This window comes from Eumetopias jubatus, unplaced genomic scaffold, assembly GCF_037043125.1.
Source record: "Eumetopias jubatus isolate StellerSeaLion01/CBP00866 unplaced genomic scaffold, mEumJub1_p1.0 scaffold_2, whole genome shotgun sequence".
NCBI lineage: Eukaryota > Metazoa > Chordata > Mammalia > Carnivora > Otariidae > Eumetopias > Eumetopias jubatus.
Window position 1 is genome coordinate 198,889,297 of NW_028274808.1, and position 12,325 is coordinate 198,901,621.

Below are 12,325 nucleotides of genomic sequence, written 5' to 3' on the forward strand. Positions count from 1 at the left end.
TAGGAAAGTGGGGAACTGAGGTTTAGGAAGCTTTGGGAGGTCACACAACCGTGTACTGTGGAGTCTCTTGGGAGCCAGGGCTATGGGACCCCATGATCTCTCAAGTCACAGACTCATCCCTGCAAAACATACCATCTTATAGATGGGGAAACTGAGGCAGGCACAGCAATTATAAGCCAGGGCTCAGGGGAACCAGGTCTCCTCTGCCCCCTAGCATAGCCGGCCTCTCAGCCCCGGAGTGACAGCGGAGTGTCCCTGCCCAGCCCTGCCTCTGCAATGGAACGCTTGGGTCTCTGTTCCGTGTGGGATGTGTAGGATTCCCACATGCGTCCTGCTTCATGGGTGCAGAGATCCCTGAACACCCTCACAGCCCACCCTTCTCTCAGGAATGGAGTGGATGCTTCAGCGTTCCCATAAACCCCACCCTGTGACAGGGGAGGCTGGCCAAGAAAACTTGGCAAAATCACAGATGAAAGATGCTGGGGACCCCAATTGTAGACCTGCCCACGTCCCAGCTGGGGGTAGGTGGGGGACAGCGTTAGTTCTCGCCCCCAGGCTGACTCGGGACAGAGCTGGTGGGAGAGGGGCGGGAGGGACAGACAGGGCTCCTGTGTTCCAGGACCGCCCGGCCCCACAAGTGCCGTATCTTACCGGCCGCATGCACCCTGGCAGGCTCCACGGGGCCAGATGTGTGCTCTGCAGGGTCCAGTGCGATATGAGAAATGTTTGAAAGTCAGGACAAGCCTTCCTCCTGCAGTCTCTCTCAACCTGGCCTGGTGGGCTTCTTTTATTGCTAGAGTGACACACAATGCTACGTTAGTCTCCGGCGTCCAACATAGTGACTGGGCAAGTCTCTGCGTTATGCTATGCTCTCTGCAAGTGTAGCTCTCACCTGTCACCAGGGGACAGTGTCCCAGTACCCCTGACTGTGTGCCCTAGGCTGTGCCTTTCTTCCCCCACCAAAGGTGGGCGCCCACGGGGAGGGGTGCGGGGCAGGCTGTCATGGTGCTTTTTATGAGCTATTTAACATCACACGGCCCTGTGCCCGGGGACACTGGTGCAGCGAGTGCAGACCCTCCCAAGCTCCCACAGCCCTGCCTCTGGACTCAGCCCGCAGGGGGCTGACCCTGACCCTCCCCAGCCCAGGTCCCCCCAGAGTCTATCCTAGGAGGTGGCAGGAGGAAGGACCTTGCAGGAGCCCAGGCTCTGAGCGCCCCCTCCACCGCCTCCACCGCCCGCCAATAAGCTCATTGTTTCATTGGGCTTCACTTACAAAACTCATATTCAAAGACACGTATATTAGGAAGTTCAAGTGGGTGGCCACAGAGCATTAAACCCAAGCAAAGGGCCCTTGTGAACAGAGGCCCCGTGCTCTTGCCGTGACCGCAGACCCCAGGCACCGAGGGCTCTGCTGTTCCTGCGTGGACATGTTTTCACACTGCCTGCCCTTTGCAGACCCTGCTCCCTCCTTCCCAACACACACCCGGCCTCCAGCCTCCCATAACCCTTTCCCTGCACCCCCCAGCAGCATGTCGTCAAGTCCCTCCTGGACAGTGGTGCTCGGGGCACCTCCTCTTGGGGGTCTGCCCAGCCGGTGTCTCTCAGCTCCTACCAGCTGGCCTGGAGGCCAGAATAACTCTTTTTGGAACCCCTATGCCTGACCCTTGGCCTCCCGGCCTCTCAGAGGTTGAGCGCAGGGCTTGCCTGGGGCATATTCGTCATTCAGGGGAGATCACCCCTGACCCAGAAGAGGCTCATCCTCAAAGTATGACTTCTGTCTCTCTTTTCTCTGCCCTGAAGCTCTACGTATCATCGGACATGGGGAAGAAGTGGACACTTCTGCAGGAGCGAGTGACCAAAGACCACATGTTCTGGTGAGAGCCCCCCCCGGCACTGGGGACCCCCGGCCCTGAGGGCCGGGGCTCCCCTTTTCTCCCCACAGCCCCCAGCTCAGGGCTCCCCTCTTCTCCTGCCTCTGACCCCAGCCGTGGACCTCCTCATCCCAGGGGGCCTCCAGAGTGCTCTTTCCGCTCTGCTGAGACTGTAGGAAGTGGTGGAGAGTCGAGGCTTGCTGTCCCTCAGGTCACGTGTGCACCCGTGAACCAGCTGTGCAGCCTGACACGGGCGCTCGTCCCTCTCTGAGCCCCCGCTTCCTCCACAGTACAAACGGGTGCCAAGTACGTCAGGCTGGCACAGTGCCCAGCACACAGTAGGCCCACCACCCGTCTCCCCTCCCAACCCCCCGCCTCCCCCTCCTCGCCCCCCCCGTCTCCCCTCCTCCCCTCCCCTCCCTGTCTCCTCCACACCTGCCCTCCCTCTCTCCTTCTTACCCCTCCCCCTTCCTCCTCCCCACCTCCCCTTCCTCGCCACTCCTGCCCCAGGGCCTAACTCAGCCCTCAACTAGCTGTCCCTCTCCCATGCCCGGTGGCTTCCTCCACCCCTGCCTGCCTTGGCCCCGCTCTCCTGCCCTATCCAGTGTCTGGGCTCCCCTCCCACGCTTGTGTTATCTCTTGGAAGCCACTCAGTGATCCCTCTGAGCAGTGTTCTAGCCTCATTGCACCAGTGAGGAAACTCTGGTGCTCAAGACACGTCAGCGGGCTGAGTGAGTAGAACCCGGGGGGGATGAGTACTTGAGGGGCCCGTGGGGGGTGAGTACTTGAGGGGCCCATGGGGGTGAGTACTTGAGGGGCCCATTGGGGCTAAGTACTTGTGGGGCCCGTGGGGGGTGAGTACTTGAGGGGCCCGTGGGGGGGGAGTACTTGTGGGGCCCCTGGGGGGTGAGTACTTGAGGGGCCCGTGGCGGGGTGAGTACTTGTTGGGCCCTTGGGGGATGAGTACTTCAGGGGCCCGTCGGGGCTAGTACTTGTGGGGCCCGTGGGGGGTGAGTACTTGAGGGGCCCGTGGGGGGTGAGTACTTGAGGGGCCCTTTGGGGGTGAGTACTTGTGGGGCCCTTGGGGGGTGAGTACTTGAGGGGCCCGTCGGGGATGAGTACTTGAGGGGCCCGTGGGGGGTGAGTACTTGTGGGGCCCTTGGGGGGTGAGTACTTGTGGGGCCCGTGGAGGGTGAGTACTTGGGGCCCGTGGGGGATGAGTACTTGGGTCCCATGAGGGGTGAGTACTTGGGGCCCGTGGGGGGTGAGTACTTGTGGGGCCCGTGGGGGGATGAGTACTTGGGTCCCGTGGGGGATGAGTACTTGGGTCCCGTGGGGGGTGAGTACTTGGGTCCCGTGGGGGATGAGTACTTGGGTCCCGTGGGGGGTGAGTACTTGGGTCCCGTGGGGGATGAGTACTTGGGTCCCGTGGGGGGTGAGTACTTGGGTCCCGTGGGGGGTGAGTACTTGGGGCCCGTGGGGGGTGAGGACTTGGGGCCCGTGGGGGGTGAGTACTTGTGGGGCCCTTGGGGGGTGAGTACTTGTGGGGCCCGTGGGGGGTGAGTACTTGGGGCCCGTGGGGGGTGAGTACTTGGGACCCGTGGGGGGATGAGTACTTGAGGGGCCCGTGGGGGGATGAGTACTTGGGGCCCTTGGGGGGTGAGTACTTGTGGGGCCCGTGGAGGGTGAGTACTTGGGGCCCTTGAGGGGTGAGTACTTGTGGGGCCCGTGGAGGGTGAGTACTTGAGGGGCCCGTGGGGGGTGAGTACTTGAGGCCCGTGGGGGGTGAGGACTTGGGGCCCGTGGGGGGTGAGTACTTGAGGGGCCCGTGGGGGGTGAGTACTTGGGGCCCGTGGGGGGTGAGGACTTGGGGCCCGTGGGGGGTGAGTACTTGTGGGGCCCTTGGGGGGTGAGTACTTGTGGGGCCCGTGGAGGGTGAGTACTTGGGGCCCGTGGGGGATGAGTACTTGGGGCCCGTGGGGGGTGAGTACTTGGGACCCGTGGGGGGATGAGTACTTGAGGGGCCCGTGGGGGATGAGGACTTGAGGGGCCCGTGGGGGGATGAGTACTTGGGGCCCTTGGGGGGTGAGTACTTGTGGGGCCCGTGGAGGGTGAGTACTTGGGGCCCTTGGGGGGTGAGTACTTGTGGGGCCCGTGGAGGGTGAGTACTTGAGGGGCCCGTGGGGGGTGAGTACTTGGGGCCCGTGGGGGGTGAGGACTTGGGGCCCGTGGGGGGTGAGTACTTGTGGGGCCCTTGGGGGGTGAGTACTTGAGGCCCGTGGGGGGTGAGTACTCACCCGTGGCACTGGCAGGCAGCAGAGGGGCGGAAGCTGAGAGCCGCTGGCTCAGGGCCCACGTTTGCCGTGCACCAGCCATGACCATGGTGCCTTCTTCTGCCTAAACTGCCCCTGGAGAGACGTGGCTTCCACACGTGTTCTTCCCACCAAATGGCTTTCTTGCACGTGTGCACACACACGCACGTGTGCACACACCTCCTAGCCTTTCCCCTCCTTAGCTCATTTGTACAACAGACGGCAATGGGCCTTCTCATCGGGCCACAGTCCTGCCCCCCCGCAGAGAAGCACCGTGGCAATAGTTCTCCTTTCCCTCCCTTGCGCCGTGCGCCGCTAACCACGCAAGGAGCTCCATTCCTGGCTTATGGCCGCAGGGCTGGAGGGAAGCCCGGGTCGCTAAGTCTGGGAGACCGGCTGCTGGCCTGTGTGCCTCCTGCAGGTGGGGGGAGGGCCGGCTTCCTTCCTTGGAAACCCGAGGGATCACTGGCCCTGCCACTGATGTCAGCTGTCGGCCCCCAGGGCCCCCAGGAGGTGGGGAGGGGCACGGAGGTGGGATTTCCGGACAGCGGGGCCGGAGAAATTGGCGGAGTGGCCAAGCGCTGCGATGCACCGGGTCCCAGGCCGGGCTGGGTGCTCCGGAGATCTCTCGGGCCGGAGAGGCAAACCTGCCCGCAGATACTGCGAGGTAAACCGGCACTAATTCCAACATATTAGTGTCTGGGGCAAATCAAATGATTTCTTCCCCAAGTTGCTCAAATTGTCCTCAGTTGTTATGCGTGAGAGATAATCAGGCCACTTAGCCCCTGGGGCCCAGGAGCCTCTCCTGGAATGCGGTGACAGGCAGCCATGGGTCCCCCTCTTGGAAGCAGTGAATAACGCTGCTTTGACAGCGTTTCTGAGGTGCTCTTTGTCCTTGAACTGACAGCAGGAATGGCCAAAGCCCACGTTCTGTCTGAGGCTCGGACCCCTTCATGCTTTGGGAGGCTAAACAGCAGGCGAGCTCCTTAGCATGGCCTTGGGGGTCCCTGGGAGGGGCAGCCCGGGGGCGAGAGGCCGGCTGTGTTCTGGGCTCACCAGGGGCACTTGCTCGCTGCCCTCCCTGTGGTGTCTCAGTGGACCTGGAACAAAACCATAACAGCCCCCCCCGCCCCCCCCCAGGAGCTGCCACATTGTGGACTTTGACCCCCTACCAGGCACCAGACTGGGGTCTGCATGCATCGTCTTCTCAGACCCTGATCGTCTTCCCCTCGTGTGACAGTGGGGGAGACTGCGGCTCAGGGAGGCTTGGGCACGTGTCCGAGGCCATGCTGCCCATGAGCAGGGGGGCTGCCTCTGCCTCGGGCTGGGGCCGAACTGATGGCCGCTGGGCCGGGTGGTCTGCTCGCCTGCTTTCTCCAGCCACGCCCGTGTCTGCTTCTCCGCCCGGGCCTGAGCTGACCCATAAAGCCTCAGCCTCCCTCTGCCTTCAGCTCAGCACCTGCCCAGGTGTGGGATGAGTGGCAGGCGGTGGAGGTTGGCCGGGGAGACAGCTCATCCCACTCTAAGCCCGGGTCGGTGCGGAGTCTTGGAGGGTTTATCAGAGCTTCTGGTGGCATCCAGCAGGCCTGAAAGCTGACTCCCCGTGTCCCCAAAGCACTGTGCTCTCCGGAGATCTGCCTGCCCAGGGGTCCTCTCACACGTCTGCTATTTCTAAGCAGTAGACCAAGGACCTTCCCCACAGGCCATCTTTGGGGACACTCCAACGAACAGGAAGGCACAGGGGTCAACACGTGTCCTCCCTGCAGGGAGCCGGGCTGTATCTGCAGGGCTGGAAACGCAGCCTTGAATGGTCTTCAAGCCCATGACCAAGGGGGTCTGGGCAGGGACCCCAATCCACTGGGCCCCTGTCTGGTCCAGGGCCTGGCGTGGGCTGTTGAGGCTCAGTCGTGGGGTGCTCCAGTGGGAGAGCCAGAGGATGAGGGGGCTGGGGGCACTGCTCAGTGGGGGGGCAGGTGCAGACTGAGCAGGCGAGTGAGTCTGTGCGGGCGGTGAGTGGGTGAGTGAGTGAATGAATGAGTGAGGGAGTGAATGAGTGAGTGAGAGAGGGAGGGAATTATGAATGAATGAGTGAGAGAGTGAGGGAGGGAGGGAGTCAATGAATTAATGAGTAAATGAGGGAGGGAATGAATGAGGGAGGGAATGAATGAATTAGGGGGGAGTAAAGGAGTGGGTGAGGGAGGGAGTCAGTGAGTGAATGAGTGAGGGAGGGAATGAATGATTAGGGAGAGAGGGAGGGAGTCAATGAATGAATGAGGGAGGGAGAGAATGAATGAATAAATGAGGGAGGAAATGAATGAATGAAGCAGGGAGGGATGGAGGGAATGAATGAAGGAGTGAGGGAGGGAAGGAGTGAAGGAGCGAAGGAGGAAGCCGGTGTCACGAGCGCACCCTGCAGATGACCGGTGGTCACACTAAAATCCCATAGGCCGGCTGAGGACCCATCAGTGCCCCTGGTAAAGGGAACAACGTCTCTATTCAGAAAAGAGAGAAAAAGGTCAGGCAGGTGACCTCGTTCCTGGGAGCGCACAGGTGTTCTGTTCATGAAAGCCTGAATCAAACCTCACCTTGAAGCAGACTCTACTTCGGGGCAGAGTGGCTGGTGCCACGGGTTTGGAACATCAGTGGACTGCAGGGGCACCCCACCTCCAAAGTTCCTCTCAGTTGGAGAGTGTGCACTTGACCTCCTGGGCACAGGACCCTGTGCTGGGTGGGTGCTGGGGTGGGCCCTGAGGCTGTCGGCCCCGATCCTGCCTCCCCTGGAGGACGCTGCCCACAAGCTGCGACCTAGCATGCACCTTTGTCTGTTCTTCTCAGGTCTCACTGAAGGCTCCGTGGGCGGCCACAGTCCCCGCTGAGTTCGGGGCGCTGCCTGAGCCCTGGGCCCATGTTGGCAAGGGAGGGCCCTGCGCTGTGGCACGTCGCAGGGCAGGGAGCAGCGGGGTGAAGGAGAGGGAGCCTGGTGTGAATCCTGGCTCTGCACTTAGAGCTGTGCACCCCTGGGCGGGGGTAGGGGGATGTTTTGCTTCTCTGAGCCTCTGTTTCCTAATTTGCAAGATTAGGGTGATATTCCCAAGGCCTGCCTAGCCTCCTCAGAGTATTTTGATCATAAACAAAACAAAAACAACAATAAAGATGCAAGGAATGTGAAGGTCTTCGGTAAAGGAGGATCTTCTGTAGAGAGTATCATAAAAACAAGAAGACCAAGTGAACCCTCAAGTTCTGGCTACCTCCCCAGGAGCAGGTGGGGAGGCCTGTGCCCTCAGACCCATGGAGTAAGTGCGGTCCCAGCCCCGGGAGGCCATGTGGCTACCTGGGGCTCGGGGGCTGACGCAGGCACTGGGAGAGGACCTTGGGCACTCGGGTCCCAGCGCCAACCCCCACGCACTCTCTTCCAGGGCTGTGTCTGGGGTGGACGCCGACCCTGACTTGGTCCACATGGAAGCCCAGGACCTTGGAGGAGGTAAGCCGGGAGGCGTGCGTGCACCTAGTGTCCCCTGGTGTCCTTACGTGGCCTTGTTCCATTCCTCGGCTGGCCCCACGCAGCTGACCTCACTATGTTACGATGTGGCGTAACTTTAAACGTGTTTGTTTTCCAGCTGGGGATAAATTGAAGTCAAGGAGCTCTGCTCCGGTGGAAAAGTCCATTAAGAGGGTGACTTGTTCTGGCCCCTGAGCATTGAGTGTTTCCTGCTCACTCTGCCCCCACCTCCAGTGCTAGTGATCACGGAGGCCAGGTGGGGGCCTCTGATGGCTTCCGCTCTAATGGGGCAGGGGCCTGGCCGCCCCAACCCAGCTGGCTTCATGCCAGAATGCGCCCGGGGCCTTGCACGCTATGAGAAAGATCCTCTGTGCTCCTGACGGAGGAGCGCTGGCCCTAGAACTATGGAATATTCTAGAACCATGGGGTCTTCCAGGACATCAGAGCCAAAAGGACCGTTATTCAATAAGTGCTTGCTGAGTTCCCCGTGGACCAGGCCCAGTGCTGTTCCTGCTGGGGACACAGGTGAACAAGACACAGACCTTCCCTTTGCCTGGTTGGGGACAGCACAGGTGCCGTCCACACTAGAAGCCACGGGACCGAGTGCAGCAAGTGGGGGGAGGAGCACGGAACTGGCGCCGCCCCAGGGCTGTCACTTCTCTGACTGCATAACCCTCTAGGCGCTGGGACCCTTAAGCCTCCTCTTGCTGGGTTTCTCTTCCAGTGGGATCTCTGTAGGTGCACATTTAACAAATGGTGGGCTTGACAAATGCCAAGCAGTAGAGCTCCTTGGGTAAGACATAACTACGTGGAAGGCAGATTCAGGGCCAGGCCACGGAGAGGCCCGGCTGAGAACAGAATCACTGGCGTCGGCTCCCAGCCTGCCATGGGCCAGCTGCATGACCCTGGGGTAGTCACCTCTCCTCGCTGCTCCCCAGTGTCATCTGTGAAATGCGTCAATGCACCCGTGGTGCTCAGTGCAGGGACATCATGGGTGAGTGCTTGCTGGTAGTGGAGGGAAGCTGCTGTGGGTCCCTTAACCTTTTCCAAGCCCTCAGCTCTTTCCAGGATCTGCTATCCTGTGGGGAGGTGAGGCAGGTGTTATGGTCACTTGCTTCTGCTTCACCAGAACAAAACTCAGAGGGGTTCTGGGCTTGCCCGCACTCATAGGGTCATAGGCCGGTATAGACCCCAGCTCCCGAAAGAGCCAAGATGTCCATCGACAGATGAATGGATAAAGAAGATGTGGTATATATACACAATGGAATATCATGCAGCCATCAAAAGGAATGAGATCTTGCCATTTGCAAGGACGTGGATGGAACTGGAGGGTGTTATGCTGAGTGAAATAAGTCAATCAGAGAAAGACATGTATCATATGACCTCGCTGATACGAGGAATTCTTAATCTCAGGAAACAAACTGAGGGTTGCTGGAGTGGTGGGGGGTGGGAGGGATGGGGTGGCTGGGTGACAGACATTGGGGAGGGTATGTGCTATGGTGAGCGCTGTGAATTGTGCAAGACTGTTGAATCACAGATCTGTACTTCTGAAACAAATAATGCAACATATGTTAAGAGAAAAAAAAAGAAGATAGCAGGAGGGGAAGAATGAAGGGGAGTAAGTCGGAAGGGGGAGACGAACCATGAGAGACGATGGACTCTGAAAAACAAACTGAGGGTTCTAGAGGGGAGGGGGGCTGGGGGGATGGGTCAGCCTGGTGATGGGTATTAAAGAGGGCACGTTCTGCGTGGAGCACTGGGTGTTATGCACAAACAATGAATCATGGAACACTGCATCAAGAACTAATGATGTAATGGATGGTGATTAACATAACAATAAAAATAAAAAAAAAGACCCCAGCTCCCACCATGCTCCACCCTCAAACCCGAGAATATCCCAGGCCTCACTGAGGGTGCTATGGGGACGGACCCCCATCCACACCACAGGGCTCAAGGCAGCAACACCGGGGGTGGTTTTCTCTCAGGGTACGCCCACGTCTAGCAAGGAGGAGGGACGAGCCGGCACCCTGGATGGCGGGGGCGCATTTTCACACAGTGATGATTTTCCATGACCTGCCCTCCTTGGGGGGCGGAGGAGCCCTTAGCTCAGCAGCTGCAGACCCCCCAGAACCGATGTGCCACTGGAGTAGTGTCCCCTCCCCTAAAGACCACATGTGTCCCCCTGCTTCCCAACACGTGGTGCCCCCACCCCAGCCTGGGAGCCCCATTAGAATCCAGTCCAGCCAAGCTCAGTGGCATGGCATCCGGACCTTCTGGTCCCTCTGCCGGTTGTCACTCACCTACCCCTTACCCTGCCTACCCCAGCCAGCCTGAACTATGTGGTCACTCCCCAAGCTCACCTTGCTGGCCCTCACCCCCTTCTGGGAACACTCACCCCATCTCTCCATCTTGGGTTTCTTACTGTCCTTGGACCACCTTCCCTGCCAGCCACCTTCTCAGTGCCTGGCTGCAGTCACAGCTCTGCACACCGCCCCTCACCTGGAGCTCTGTGGGGATGGAGTGGGGCCTGATCGATTCACCTCTGTGTCCCCAGTAGAGCTGCCGAATGAACCAGCACGTGACCAAATGCCAGCTCCCCTGAGGCCAGGGCCATTGTGAGGGAGCGAGTGAGTGAGTGAGTGAGTGAACGAGCAAGTGAGTGAGTGAGCGAGTGAGTGAGCAAGTCGAGTGAGTGAGCAAGTCAAGTGAGTGAGCGAGTGAGTGAGCAAGCGAGTGAATGAGTGAGTGAGCAAGCGAGTGGGCGAGTGAATGAGTGAGTGAGCGAATGAGGGAGAAAATGAATGCGTGAGTGAATGAGTGTGTGAGCGAGTGAATTAATGAATAAGTGAGTGAATGAGTGAGTGAGTGGGTGAATGAATGAATTAATGAATGAGTGAGTGAATGAACAGATGAATGAATGAGTGAGCGAATGACTGAGTGAATGAATGAGTGAGCGAGTGAGTGCATGAGCCGGTGAAGGAGCTCGTGAGCAGGTTGTTGACTTTGAAGCAGGCTGGGCGAGTCTTCCCACCCCGTGCCCAGCAGGCGAGCCCAGGACAGGAAAAATTCAGTGCTGGCCGCAGGGAGTGGCCCGGCCGTTTAGCGGGGAAGTGGACGGGCCTCAGGAGTGAGTCGGCACAGCCGTGCTGACTCTGGGCCTTGGTGCCGCTCTCCCTTGGTCCTCACCAACTCGTGGAGGTGGGCGTTATTACCCATTTCACAGCAGAGCACGTGGGACCGATGATGTTATCCTGCCACTGAACTCAGGCGTGGGTCTTCTGGCCCCGAGGCGCCCCTTCGGCACTGTCCACGCCATCCAGCCAGCCAGGGCTGTGGGCAGGACGTGCTCCGAAGGCATTGATGACTCGGAGTGCCTTTGTGGGCTCCCTCTGGTGCCCAAGGTTAAACCCTGCCGCCGCCCCACAAGCTGGGAGGAAGAGTTGCCTGCCATGTGTAATCTCGCTCCCCGCCTTGCACAACTTCGCTGGGTCCCTCAAACCCTGGGAAAACAGGGCTTGAAATAAAAACAGTGGCCACCTGCAAAGTGTGCTTTCCATTTTGCCTGGCTGTAAATATTTGCAAAGGGATGAAAGCGTTTGCCAAAAGTTAGGGGAACAAAGGCCATTTGAGTCCCACCCACACCCGCCCCTGTTTAGGTAGGCGAGACTCCAGGGGGTGGGAGGGGTCCCATGCTCTGATGGACGCTGTGGGTGCCCCCCCCCGTGGCCCTGTGCTGTCTGTTCTGTGGGTGACTGCACGCACCCGGCACAGGCCACTTGGCTGGTGTGGGGTGACCCGCCCACAGTCCGTCTCCCTCACAGGTCTCTCTCCCAGGGAGACAGAGCCCGGGTGTGTCGCCTGAGCTGAGAGCGAGGTGTGGCGTGGAGCTGTGGGTAGAAGGTGGATGAAGTCCCGTGCTCACATCCCGCTCTCACCGGCACGACTTTCTCCCAGGGTCAGTGGCCCTTCCCCGTCAAGGGCCAGCTACTGGATGCTTCCGGCGTGGCGGCCCTAGGGTCTCTGCCGCAGCGGACTCTGACATTGTCGTAGGAGAGCAGCTGTCCACGACCCCCAGAGGAGCAGGTGCAGCTGTGTACCCCTAAACCTCTCTTCACAAGAAGCTGGTGGGCTTTAGACACGTCACCTGACCTCTCCTGGCCTAGTTTTACCATCCAGAGGATGGGACCACGGTAGGACCGTCCCGAGGATGCGACTGGCACATCGCCGCCACGGCTCGGTGGCAGGTGCAATCATGGGGCAGGCCCTTTGAGCCTCAGCCGCAGGGACAACCCGCCGCGGCAGTGTCCGGCCGAGCCCAGAGCAGGCCGGCGTTTCTCGGCGTCCGAGGCTGTGTCTGGCTCCTCTCGCGGCCACGGTCGGAGTGCGTGAGATTTCACACGCCAAGTGCTGGCTCTTCTCTCCCGCAGGGTTTCGCTATGTCACCTGCCAGATCCACAATTGTTCCGAGAAGACGCTGACGGCTCCGTTCCCAGGCCCCATTGACCACAGTTCTCTGACCGTGCAGGACGATTACATCTTCTTTAAGGTAGGGCTGCTTCTGGGTGTTTCGGCGACGGGCAGCAGGCGATGTGGAGCCGCGCCGGGGAAGATGGAATCACTCACACAGGCGGCAGTAAAAGGGC

General features: G+C 59.9%; 1 protein-coding gene across 2 annotated transcripts in view; it reads left to right on the forward strand.

The window, feature by feature from the left end:
- Window positions 1-12,325, forward strand: part of SORCS2 (sortilin related VPS10 domain containing receptor 2) — a 461,295-nt gene that overhangs the window by 389,889 nt on the left and 59,081 nt on the right. For both annotated transcript variants that reach the window (XM_088020885.1, XM_088020886.1), the window contains exons 5-7: window positions 1,801-1,874; window positions 7,600-7,664; window positions 12,110-12,228. In XM_088020885.1, the coding sequence (XP_087877011.1) occupies window positions 1,801-1,874; window positions 7,600-7,664; window positions 12,110-12,228 (258 nt within the window). The remainder of the gene's footprint in view (window positions 1-1,800; window positions 1,875-7,599; window positions 7,665-12,109; window positions 12,229-12,325) is intronic.